Genomic DNA, 13634 nt, shown 5'->3' with positions numbered 1-13634 from the left:
CCTCTATTACAGAGAATTGAGGAAATTGACAGACAAACAAATTGAGGAGACATTTTTCCATCGTCTGATACACAGTCAGGTGCATTAGATGATCTTAGACCCATACCAATAGACTAGAGCATAATTAATTAAACCCACCAAGAAAACGAACATTCGATTCATGATCAGATAAGAAATCAAAGGAATCCAGCAACCCATTCTTTCACTAGTTCCTTCCCCGAACGTTGTTGCATGTTGCGAAGGCCATGACGCCATGGGATGATTTGACTCGTGCTGTTTGTTTCCCATTCGTACGTACTAATCACAGAAAATTCAACCTGGACCACATTTCCATTAAGGAAATAGCACTGCTATTGTAGTAATTCTTAATTTGGGTTTTAAATCCCCATGTGTTTATATAAAAAAAATGTATAAATAGATGTGAAGTTGTGCATCTATGGAATATTGTATCCCAATCCATATTTTCACTTCCAAAGTTTTGCTTTTCTCATTTTAGAAGTAAAATAAAGAAGAAGGAATTGAAAGATGAATCAAACTCAATTCTCCTCTACCATTTGGAAGTCCCCTTTGAAGGCAAACTCAAGACCAACACTCTCTCATTATAAGGTTGCCCATAAGGAGAAAAAATTTGGTATGTCAAGGGTATTCAAGTCATTTTCATTTATGTATTCCTATGAATAATTAATCTCGCTCTTCTTTTGAAATTGTAGTTGTTGTTGTTGATGATGATGTTGGCAGGTGGATTTATTTGTTCTATTGAAGGTCATTGCTTAAAGGTTCCTCGTAATGTAAATATGGAGAAGTTGCGTAATGGGTACTTATTTCCAGAGGTTTGTGGTTTCCAATCTCTTAATTTCATTAGTTATCTTTGTTCCTGCTTTGATCATCTCTTCAGATTTTTAGTTTTCTAACTAAAAATATTTGTGCTACAGAAGAAGAAATGTTAAGGTATCCCATTGGAAAGAACTGACCCAATTGCTCTTCATCTAAGATTAAGAACTTGGCAAAAAAGAAATGTTAGAAGGGGCAATGAACATCCTTTTTGATGTTTTATGAACCCATATAGTACTAAAAGATCTTGTCACCTTGTGAATTCTGACACTTTTTGTTTTTTGAAAGAATGGCTAGGTATTCTTGGATTGCTGGATTAGAAATGAATTTATGATTTGAATGTTTATATTTGTCACGTGGTTGATTAGATGTGACTGAAATTTTGTGGATAGATAGATCTCAAAGTTCCTTTTTGATCACACATGTCAAGTTTCAGTCCAAGTAAAGTCTGGTGAGTGGTTTTATGTTTATGGGAAAAAAAAAGTTGGGTAAGTGGAGAACAATGCTTTAAACAATTAGAAGAGATCCAATATTCGTAATTAGAATACCATTAGTCTTGCATGGATATCCACGAGAAGATAATTGATTGAATTAGGCCCAAAATTTTGACATGTGGGTAATCTAGAGACCCTAGTCTGTCCTCTCTAACCGATGATAAAAATTATCACATCACCTTTCCACGTTACGCCAATAGGTACTCCAAACCAACTATTCTTCTTATACACACTAGAAGACTAAACCTTCAACGTTTTAAATAGACAAAAATTCCTAAGTTTAGCCAAACTATTTTTTGGATTCTTTTTAGCCCTTCCCCTCCCCTCCCCTCCCCTCCCCTCACCACAATGGAGAAACGAATAATAAAGAATGAAGAATAAAGAGAAATAAGAATTAATTGGAGAAAACTTCACAACAAAACAACTGGCCTATCCCAACAAATAAATGAATATTTACGTTATGAGAGGAGACTCTATCATGGCTACTAGTATTGGCCCTATGATCTATATGGTCTAGCTTCTTTGTTTTTTTTTTGTTTTTGTTTTGGAAGAGTATATGTGGTCTATGTTTAGACTCTTAAAAAAATTTACCTTCTAGTTTTCAAGGTTTTTAAATATATTTTCAAAATTTGAATATATTTGCCAAATTCTAAAGACATGATTATTTACGTTTTATTTAAACAAATATCTAAATCAGTTAAAATTTTGACTGCTTTATATATTTTAATGGTTTATTTATTTTATTTTAAGTTATACAAGACTTAATTTGAAATATGAAAGTGTCCAAAATTTTAGCAAATGAAATTTTATTTTCTATTTTTCCACCTTCCTGATCGAAACAAATAATTTCAATAAATTTTGCAAAATTTATAACCATGTCAAGGACTAATTATTACTTCAAATGTTGAAAAGTATAACCTAGAAGAGTGTGATGGACATGAGATTTTATCGTAACCTCTATACATCTTTCAAATGGTCACCCAGTAGAAAATTCAATACTTCTTTTTGGGTGAAGGGGATAGTATGGAAAGACATACCCACTAGCAAACATAATCAAAACTTAACGATTTCACATCATCTATTATCACGTGTCTAAAACAAATGGTGCCAGTGCTTTGAGGCAATTGTTTCCTTAAAAGGTTTTTTTTTTTTTTTTTTTTAAATACGGAGAGAGAATGCTATACTTGTTCTCATGAGACCTACGCCAACACTGGGATCAATGGGAGCACACGCCAAGTAGTCAATATGGGTGGTAGGGTGATCATTCTGCCACATGGAAAAATGTCATGACAATTCTGGCCATTGGGTTGATAGTGAAAGACCCTGACAGACCATTTATGTAATTTCAGACTCAAATTAAACTATATAATTCCCTAGGTATTGACATGTATCCCATGTATATCTACACATGCTTATGGTTCTCTGACTACTACATAATCCTATTTTTCATTGAACAAATTCCATTTGTGTTGAAACTTGACATGTGAGCACGGGAGATATAGGGCTCCACTTATCCATGAAATTTGAACTCTTTTTGACATACCACAAGATAGATTTTCGAGAAAAAAGGTTTTTGATAATGTTATAGTTGCACTTATGCTATTTCTAGTCATATGATTTTTCATCTAGTTTTTTTATATTTATTTTTTATTAGAGATATCAATGTACCACTCATGTCATTGTTAATGTTTTTTTTTTTTTGAAAACTAAATGTGTCCGTTCTTTAGCCAACTAATTCCCTCAGGGCTCGTGCACAATCCTACAATACACACGAATCGGGAGATACTGGGGCCCGCATGTATCTCCCTCCCCTCCCTTCTTAATCTTAGGAATAATATGTTGGACGGATAGATTTCTCTCTTTGACTGATAAAATTTGGCTCATCGAGAAAATTATATTTCTCCTTCTTCATCCCCAAAGAAAAAAAAGAATTACTTTCTCCAATAAAAAAAAATTCAAATTTGGCGCTCTTAAAACTCTAAGTATATATAAATTTAGCTAGCCTTCCAATTGAGATAGAAATCCCATTTTTCTTTTAAGATTTAAAATCTGTTTATTCAAGAAAATGACTTAATTCTTGTTTGACTTGTGCTTTATTCATTATAAAGTTTTTTTTTTTTTTTTTTTTTTTGGGGGGGGGGGTAAATATACTCATTATAAAGTTTTAAGATTATAGATTTTCTGGGGCTGGTCACGGTTGACGGGATGGATAGAGATCCAAGGTACGCAATATAATTAAAAGAATAGGGGTAAAAAGACGAGGGGAAAAAAAAAACGAAAAATTAAAATTATAAAATTCTTTTTTTTTTTTTATTAGAGAAAATTTTCCTTCACTGCGATTGAATGAAATTACACATGATCATAAAGGTTTTGCATCTTATATACGTAGTTGATTGTTCTCCAATACCCACTGCACATCATTTGAACCCCTTGGTAGATTGACCGTGGGTGAAGAAAAACTGCCTCCTTTTTTAAGTGGAAGTAACTTGCACAAAATAAATTTAGGCATGACATGTTCCTTGTAAGGGTGACAATTGGTCGATTTGGACCAATTTTGGTTCAGGTCGAGTCGGTTTTGGTGTGGGAATGATGAATCCGAAACCTAACCAATAAGGAAAGTTTGGTTTCAATTCGGTTTGATTTCGGATTGTATCGATCTCTTGTATCAATTTGTTATCGGGGTCGGTTTCGATTTTGGTTTCGACCTAGTTTGAATTCGGTTTAACATACATATTTATACAAAACTATGAAAAATCTGAATTTTTTTAATAGGTTTCAGGTTGTTATCGATTTCTTATCGTATAGATCGGTTTGGTTTTAGTTTCAGTCTGAGTTTTTTAGCCGATTTCGATTTGATTTCGGGTTCTTTCGATTTCCGGTATGGATCGATTCGGTTTCAAGGTCGTAACACCCCAATCCAAAACCTGTCCAAGAAGACTTTGGTGCGGTTCGATCTAATTTACTCGGTTTGGTCTCACTTTTGACACCCCTAGTCCTTTGTATTGTTCAAAAAGTTGACAATACCCCTGTATGGTTCCTCAATACCCATTTCCTAGTGTAGTTGGTAGAAATGTGAAGCAGAAAAGCCCACCTTATCACGAGGTCTTGGGTTCAAGCCTCGTGATTCTCATCTTCCCTCCCTCCCCCATAGGATGGGTACCTATCTAAAAACCAAAAAGGTTTAAAAAAAAAAAGGGTATTCTTATGATGACATCGAAGGTTTTGAAGCAAGAGTAGATAGGGTTTGCTTAAAATGAAATATAGGGGTTTATGCATGTTTCTTGTCAACCTTAGTCACCCTACGTACAAACTTGACTAGATCAACATTGCAGTTTCCAATGTGCATCAAGAACAGCCGTGGTATTTGATAGGACTATAAATTACTTGTAAACAACCATACATTCTCTTCATGAGGCAATTTGCCATCTTTGACCAAAGGTCTTCTATGATACATGACTGATAGATTTTAGGGAAAATTACATGATTAGTTACTTTTGGGTTTTCATTTACAAAACTGTCTACCTTATGTTTAAGTTAACAAAAATAGTTAAAAACAAGTTTAGTTTTACAAAACTACACAAAACAATGACTCTCTTTCCTTCCTCGGCAGTTCCCCATCTCTTTCTTTTTTTCCCTCTATTACTTGGGGTAGTAGAGAATGGCGGTGGCTGGGACAAGGGTAGGGTTGCAGGGAACGGAGGATGCCTGGGCGAGAAGGCAATGACAGGGGCAAAAATATCTAAAAAAATAAGTGTAGGAGGGAAAAATACTATTTTGTCCAGTTTTATAAACCTTAACATGTTTTTGTCTATTTTTGTTAACTCAAACATAAGATGGACAGTTTTGTAAATGAAAACCCAAAAGTAACTAATCATGTAATTTTCCCTGGATTTTATAACAACCACCAAATAGAGATTTCTCATTATCACATATATAGAGAAGGTTGATATAGGTCCCTTATCCATCCATGTCAGTCACCTCCTTACATTTTGTCCCCACCCATATAGGATTTGGATCCTCTATGTTCGTGTGCCTCACACATAACAAGGTGAAAAAGACCATCTTACCCCCGCTTAGGTGGGGGTAAGACGGTCTTTTTACCACCTAACTGTGTTTGGCGGACACGGCAATAGAGGCAGCTTGATAGTAGAGGACCCAACGCCACCCATATATATGTGGAAAAAAAAATTCCAAAAATAAAAGAGAGGCATGCAGATAATATATTAAAGTGGTTATTTTTTTGTTTTTGTTTTTGTTTGTTTTTTTTTTTTTTTTTTGTGGTGTGTGTGCGCCTTCTGACAAATATAATAGAAGTTGATAAATGAAAAATATATATATTTTCAATTAGGAAGAAGGTTCCCTAGAGAGACAAAAGAATAGACGTTTACATGCGTGATGCATGGAAACTATTTTTTTGTTTTTTGGATTGTGAATTGCCTATCAGTATCAATCAGAGAAAAGGTTCCTCACGCGAATGTGGAGGGCTCTTAAACCACATCAATAACGGTCTGGAAAATGGTTTTGTCAACAGAGTTCACCTGGTGAGTAAAGAAAAGGGAGAAAAGAAAAAAGAAAAAAAGAGAGAAAATATTACTGCGAAACCCGCATGATCAGGATGTGAGAGGATGTACGTGAGAAAAGCATTCTCACAAGTCTACGTGGAATTTGAAAGCAAGGGTAAAGTTGCGTACATTATAATTCTCCCCAAACCCAGCAATGGCAGGAGCCCTTCCTCCCCCCCCCCCCCCGCCTTGTTTTTTGGCCTTGTATCAAACTTGTAATAGGGTTTTCTTTGCTTATTAATTACCTTATGCACTTAATCATCTTTGGTTAGTGATTTGAAGCACCCTTCATAATTAATTATAAGAAAATATTTCCTTAATTTTACATAGAGAGCATAGTATTGATTGGATATTTTAATGGCAGATATGTAGGAGGAAGGAAGAACACATGGAGAAGAACCCAGATGCAAAGGTTATAAGCCTTGGGGTTGGTGATACTACTGAACCTATTCCACATATCATAACTTCCACCATGGTTCAGGTAAATTAACTAAGAAGTCCAAAGTCACAATTGGGCTCATCAATGGCTACTAACACACACTTATATCCACAGTTTGTTCTAACTTCATATGGTAATGGTACTACTAAGAAACTTACTTATACACTGATTTGCAGCAAGCGCGCGCTCTATCAAAGCGTAAAGGTTACAGAGGCTACGGCGATGAGCAAGGCAACAAGGTATCTATCAAAGGATCTTTATCCCCTCAATTTATCTGTCCCTTCATTTCCTCAATTCCATCTAATAGGAGGGGCGGAAATGACCATCCTACCCCTGCCCGAACACACTGCCCGAGTGGGGTCCACCTCCCTCTATCAAATGGTTTAATAAGGATTAACAGAAACCATATTGATACATGGGCTTCGGTATTAGTATCAAAAGGGTAAGCCCATGAATGAATGATTCATGATCTTAGGGTTGGATTGGAGGTCCCAGTGTATAAGCTAACCCTAAGATGCTAATGCCTTGCTTGTTTTCATTAAGAAGTTTCAGAGCTACTAGGCCCACCTTCAAAGAGGTCTCGATTAATGGTTTCAGTCAAATGGCATCTAAAACCAAGCCCAAGGTTAATGACCCAGCCCATTTATCAAGCCTTTGGGCCAGGTTTGGGCTCAGGATTGAAGCTTAATCCTTCAATTGTTTAGCTTCTCTATTTCAAGATTGTAATTATTTATTTATTTATTTATTTTCTGTAAATCAGGAATTAAGAAAAGCTATAGCAGATAAGTTATACGGTCATGTAGGAATAAAATACAATGAAGTTTTCGTATCCGATGGTGCTCAATCTGACATTTCTCGCCTTCAGGTATTTTCACATTTACCAAACTTCCCCAATTTTTATTTGCATTTGGATTTTGAATTGAGACCTATTAAGGACAAATCGTTATCCCCTCCAATTTGCTGCTCCCTCCAATTCCTCCATTTCCTCACATGGGGGCGGAAATAATCACCTTACCCCTTGCCCGAAAACACTGTCCAAGGTGGGGTCCACTCCCCCCTACTAGAGAAATTAGAGGAATTGGAGGTGATAATTATTCATTAAGGACCCAAGAATCTATTTTTGTTTTTATTTATGGATCCAATATTTGTTTCGAGGTAAAAACCATGTAAAAGAAAATTTGTTACTTTTCATCTACAATGAGTTCATGTGGAAAATTTCCTTTTATGTGGTACATTACAAACAATACATCATAATCTCTATTATTTCGCTGCAGCTCCTAATGGGATCCAATGTAACAATGGCAGTCCAAGACCCCACTTTTCCGGTGAATTTCTAATCTTCATCCCCTAATTATGGATGTGTTTGGAATGCATTATGGGTCGATTTCGCATTCTAAGACAATAAAAACAATTATTTTTATCATCTGAGAATTCAAAATCGACTTAGAATGCATTCCAAGAATGCATACCAAACACAGCTTATATCTTCCTAATTATATTTGTTGGTTATTTGATTAATGGAAAATGTGGTTGAGACAGGCATATGTAGATTCAGGAATCATAATAGGTCAGACTGGTGAGTTCGATGAGGAAACTAAGAAGTACAAGAACATTGAATACATGAAATGTGGACCTGAAAATAATTTCTTTCCGGAGTTGTCAACAACTTCAAGGACAGATATCATTTTCTTTTGCTCACCAAATAATCCAACTGGATATGCGGCATCAAGGGAACAATTACAACAACTTGTAGAGTTTGCAAAGGAAAATGGATCACTTATCATCTATGATTCTGCTTATGCTGCTTATATCTCAGATGATAGCCCAAGATCAATTTTTGAAATTCCTGGGGCCAAAGAGGTAACTTACCAATGCCATGAATATGTATTACTACCCTTACCACAAAAAAAGAACATGTATTACTACCGAGCTGTATTGTACCTAAGAGTGTCAAAACCTAAATTAAACCGGTAAAACCGGCCCAGCTTGACCTGATCAAGCCCGTTCCAAACCGAACCGAGGCCTTATCGGTTCGTTTCGCTTACGAGTTAGAGCAATATTCAGTTTCAGCTCAGTCCGGGCTAAACCGATGGGCCATCAATTGGCCTCTCGCTAGGACCGAACCGAACACTAAAAACAACCCCCCAAACTCTAAAGACTCTACCCAATCTCTACCCAAAACCAGCCTATACCCGGGTTTCAAACAAACCAAACTGAATTAAAACCGATATCACAAACTGAACCAAACCCGAGGCCAACCCGAATCGAAACCAAAAAGGCCTTATTGGTTCGGTTTCGGTTTCGCTGAAACTCACACCGAAATCGAACCTCAGTTCAACTCGGCTGGAGAGGATCCGATCCGAACCGAACCGAGGCCTTATCAGTTTGTTTCGTTTACAGGTTAGAGCACAATTCGGTTACAGCTCGGTTTAGGCTAAATTGATGGGCCCCTGATTCCCCCCCCCCCCCCGCTAGGACCGAACTGAACACTAAAAACAACCCCCAAACCCCACTGTACCCAATCCTACCCAAAACCAGCCTATACCCGGGTTTCAAACCAAACCAAACCGAACCCGAGTCCAACCTTAACCAAAACCGAAAAGTCCTTATTGGTTTGGTTTCCCTGAAACTCACACTAAAACCGAACCTGACTCCAACTCGAATCGAAACTAAAAAGTCCTTCTTGATTCAGTTTCGATTTCCCTGAAACTCACACAGAAACCGAACCGAACCACCTGATTGACACCCTTAATTATACCTTTATTTGCTCTCTAAGAAATGTTTAATTTCTCATGCAGGTTGCAATTGAAGTTTCCTCTTTTTCTAAATTCGCGGGATTCACAGGAGTTCGTCTTGGTTGGACAGTAGTTCCTGAGGAACTAAAATATGCAAATGGGTTTCCTGTGATTAAGGATTATAATCGCGTTGTTTGCACATGTTTTAATGGTGCATCAAATATTGTTCAAGCTGGTGGTCTAGCATGTCTTTCACAGGAAGGCTATATGGTTAGTTTTCTTCTAATTAAACCAAGTCTCTTCAAAAATTGAAAATTGAAATCCATTTGGAATAAAGTGAAAAACTAATACAAAATTTTGTTTTCAGGCTCTGTCCACTGTGATCGACTACTATAGAGAGAATGCGAAAATCTTGATTGAGACATTCGATTCGCTTGGATTGAAAGCATATGGTGGTAGAAATGTACCTTATATGTGGGTACATTTCCCAGGTTCAAGTTCTTGGAATGTGTTTAATGAGATACTTGAGAAAACAGATATAGTTACTGTTCCTGGCAGTGGATTTGGTCCTGGTGGTGAAGGGTATATTAGAGTAAGTTCATTTGGTCATAAAAAAAATATCCTAGAAGCTTCGAAGAGGCTCAGAAGAACTCTTTATAGTCTTTAGATGAAATACTTTGGAGGTGCCTATTGAGTGGTTAACTATTATTGTTGTAAGCATCTCATTTAATTTGTTGCTAATTAACTTTATATTGGTCAATCTTTGGTGGTTTTTGTAATTGGAAACTGTTTCGATTCACGAATCAATTAAAAAAACAAAGGGAAAAAAAATGCTGTGTGGTTGTGTGGCTCCTACGTCTAGACATAGGAGCGTGTGAAAATACCACCCCCATGAAATAAGAAATCTCTTCCATGTTGATGCCTCTATCAGCTCTCATTGGCCCTGTGCTAGTGCAGGGGCTACGTGACCAGACAACGATCTCATGCCCCCTCCAAAATAAAACCTCGGTTTCCACCATATGCTCTCTCTCTCTCTCTCTCTCTCTCTAGACCACCACCCCTATCTCCACCTTCTGCTTGTCTCTCAAGAGGGGGTGAATTGGGTTATGCAAAATGATATGAAAAATAAAAATTTACTATCCAAAACAAAAGATGAATGATATTTTAAGGAGATACATGACCATAGTTACTAGTTAGGAATCAGTATTAGAGCGATACATATTGGTCTAATACTGAATTGGCAGAAATCATGAATCAAATCCAACCGACTCTGATCCGATTTGAATGAAATCAGAAATTGGGTTTGACGATTTTTATCTAGATCGATTGAAAATTCTCACTTCAATGATCTAGATGGACTAATGAAGAAGATAGAGAATTTGTTGGAAGAATTGTTACCCAATTCCAACACCTTGAAGTGGAGAAAATGAAAATGAAACAAGTCAAACACTAACACTTGCATAGATAATGGAACTTCTAAGTCGATGGTTCGCAAAAAATCTCTATCCCATGCGTAAGTGAGTGCAATGCACATCAGACGGCTGGAGAGGATACAAACTCCAAAGGGTTCAAGTGGCGGTAGCACTTACGTACAATTTTTTGTACTTCACCTTTTCAAAAGGTTATTGATAACTTTGTTTCCTTTTTGTTATTTTAATTTTAAATAGTAATCTACCCAACTCACCAATCCACTAGAAATTGGAATCTCCAAATGTAAAAAACCAAGAACTCTCCATCAAACAAAGATAATTCAGTATCTAATTCCACCAAACACAAAAGCTGAAGCCACTAATGGTAGCAATAGATAAGACGACGAAACAGAAAGGGATAAGAATAACTTTTAGCTAAATTCACATGTATGAAGCTACCGCATTGGAGATTTAAAATACACAGAAGAACCTAAATGGTCTCTAGAGTGAAACCCACATTACCATTTAATATAGTAATTAAACTGTGTAGAGATTATACTGCTTGGTCACAAAGGGAACATAATTGTATTAAAAATTCTCCAATTGGAGATTCCAACTTAGAGATCTGACTCATTCTAGTGTCTAATTCCTATCTTGTATTAGCTCATGAGCATTATTACTATCTAAATTAGAAATATTTCTATCATAAAGCAAGTTAAAGAGGACCACTAATTTGAGCTTCCAAAGTTCCAACTATGGAAAAAGGAATATCCTTTTATATAATTTCATATGTCAACTAGCCTTTCTTGAATTGAGTACATTTATATACGGGCCTGTACGGGTAAGCATGCATTAATTAAATGCAAAAATGCACCTTCTCCACCATTAACAGAGTTTTTTAAAAAAAAATAGCAATAAATTAAAAAGGGAGGTGGTGGGTGGCTTTTATGTAGGTACATATTAAGTACAGTTGCTAAGTTCATGGTTTAATTCAATTAATTATATTTGTGTTGTAGTTCTTGATTGGTAGGTTTTGTTGAGTTTGGTAATCAATCAGTGTTTTTTTTTTCTTTCTTTGGTAAGAGGTGACCAATAAGTTGAGTTCATTATTAGAATTTGTTATTATGTAAACTTGAGTTTTATAGAACTAGCTACTGTAAGTTTGAAGACTTTATTCACCTTATGTTGCGAGTTATAGAGGAATAGTCTCACATCGATTATCTGAGATCTTGGATGTGTCTTCATATACCATTGAGCTACGCATAAACGAAAGTGGTTGAGATATTGAGAGTTATACAGGTATAATCTCACATTGATTATCTCTAACCTTAGGTGAGCCTTTTTTTCCTTTAGTCTTTGACCTTGGTGGGGGAGAGTGTTCTACTAAATGACAGCCGGAACAAGAAAGTTAATAAGATTTGTTTTACTTGAAAAGATAAGAAAGCATAAAAAGAATCAAGAATAGAAAGAAGAGTTTATCTATACTTTACTTGACAAGATAAGAAAGCATGAAAAATAATTGAAAAATTAAAAATAAAATTAAAAAAACGTGAGAGAAAGATGGTTCAGAACCAATCCTTAGCATATTGGAAAATAAAATATTTTTCATGCTTTTCAACCTACTACCTTTAGTAATATGGGTTACTCTGATGCAGTAGGAAATATGGGGGTTAGATCTCATTTTAATGCTCACGACACTCGAATCCACAAGGTAAAGAAAACCCTGATTTCAACAAGGAAGAAGAGCAAACAAATTGAATTGAGTCATAGACTTCAAGATGTCTATATTTTGTCCAAATCAACCTTTATATAAGAAGGTTGGATTGCAAGGAAAGGAAACTAAAATACAACAAGAAACAAAATAAGATAAGAAAATAATATCCCTAAATTGCGCTCAGAACTTCAGAGGTCTGGTACACCCCTTAAATGTGTGAATTTGATCTCGATACTTATGAGACGGTTTATAGAGCACTGATTGTTATTTCTGAAAAGGTACTATGACTCCCGTAATTGCACCAGAGTCAAAAGTTATGGCTCTCAGAAGTTGCAATGGCAAATTAATACTTTTGACCTGATCGGGTGGATTTCTGCCTATCCTAATCCAAAAATTCTTTAGAAATCTTCTCTATATTATACTTTATTTAGTAAAATATTTGTTCAATTTAGTCCAAGAAGAAAGAAAAAATATAAACAAAAATCAATAAGCTTGGACCGTTGGAAGTCCAAGCTACCAAGTGTCAATATCTCCACCTCGAAGTAGCGCACTGATCCAGATCGTCTACGGTGCGGGCTGCCAGTCCTGCCGTGCTGCACAGACACAAGGCAGCGCACATTGACTGCCTTACCCCTTCCCGAGCGCCTTGCCCAAGCAGAGGTAAGGCGATCATTGCGCACGGCCTTATGTCTGCTCAGCACAAACAGCACAGGGCAGCACGCTGTAGAAGATCCGTGTGCACACTTTATAGGGAATTGTAGAGGACCTCATTAAAATTTAGAATCCTAATTAAACCAAAACGGAACCTAAAACCATTGACGGTGATGGCCTAGTCACCAAGGCAACTTGACCCATGGGCTCCACTTCAACCTTGGTCACCACTCACCAATGCAAAGTAGCGCACTAGCGCCTATATATTTGACCCTCCCAAGTCTCAAGTCTCAAGTCTCTATCTCTCTCTCTCTCATCACTTTGCTTTGAACTGAGTAACATCTGAGATTCTTGGAAACAGTGAGAGAATGTCTTCTATTGGATTTCAAATGGCTCAGGTATACGTGATGAAGAAGCTCCAAAAGGAGAGAATGAAGAGATTATTAGAAGAAGAAGAACGCGACAGTAATAGTGGAGAGACAGTGAAGAAGAAATCCCAGTCCCGCAGTTTCGTTGGGAGGAAGAAGAAGGTTCACCCCAGCAGTTCTTCAACATTGTCCTGCAACGAAAAGAAAGACCAGATTAACTAATTAGGAGCACAAATTCGATCACAAGCGGCGCTTCTTCCCCTGCAACCAACCATATGTCGGAATGGCTGGCCGGTCCCAGTTAATGTGTAGCTTCTAAATTCTTAGATTGTATTCTACTTTTCTTCTAGGCTAGTCCTTCTGGGTTATCTGTTCTAATGCCCCAGTTATTATCTACTTAGTGAAAATCATGTATTCAGAACGTTGTATTG

The 13634-nt window shown here is 36.6% G+C and overlaps 1 protein-coding gene across 1 annotated transcript; it reads left to right on the top strand.

The window, feature by feature from the left end:
* Positions 1–525: 525 nt before the first annotated feature.
* Positions 526–9728, top strand: LOC122648657 (aminotransferase ALD1, chloroplastic-like). Its single transcript, XM_043841876.1, has 9 exons — positions 526–631; positions 739–830; positions 6252–6368; positions 6503–6565; positions 7087–7191; positions 7601–7651; positions 7866–8186; positions 9125–9331; positions 9429–9728. Exons 1-9 carry the CDS (start codon positions 526–528, stop codon positions 9726–9728), a joined length of 1362 nt encoding a protein of 453 aa, XP_043697811.1.
* The last annotated feature ends 3906 nt before the right edge of the window (positions 9729–13634 follow it).

This window comes from Telopea speciosissima, chromosome 1 (genome assembly GCF_018873765.1).
Source record: "Telopea speciosissima isolate NSW1024214 ecotype Mountain lineage chromosome 1, Tspe_v1, whole genome shotgun sequence".
In the NCBI taxonomy this organism is placed as follows: Eukaryota; Viridiplantae; Streptophyta; class Magnoliopsida; order Proteales; family Proteaceae; genus Telopea; species Telopea speciosissima.
This window is presented reverse-complemented; position numbering and strand designations above follow the sequence as displayed.

Coding starts and splice junctions, on each gene's coding strand:
- LOC122648657 (XM_043841876.1), top strand. CDS start 526: ATGAATCAAACTCAATTCTCCTCTACCATTTGGAAGTCCCCTTTGAAG. Junction 632..738: donor CCATAAGGAGAAAAAATTTG/GTATGTCAAGGG, acceptor TGATGTTGGCAG/GTGGATTTATTTGTTCTATT. Junction 6,369..6,502: donor TAACTTCCACCATGGTTCAG/GTAAATTAACTA, acceptor ACTGATTTGCAG/CAAGCGCGCGCTCTATCAAA.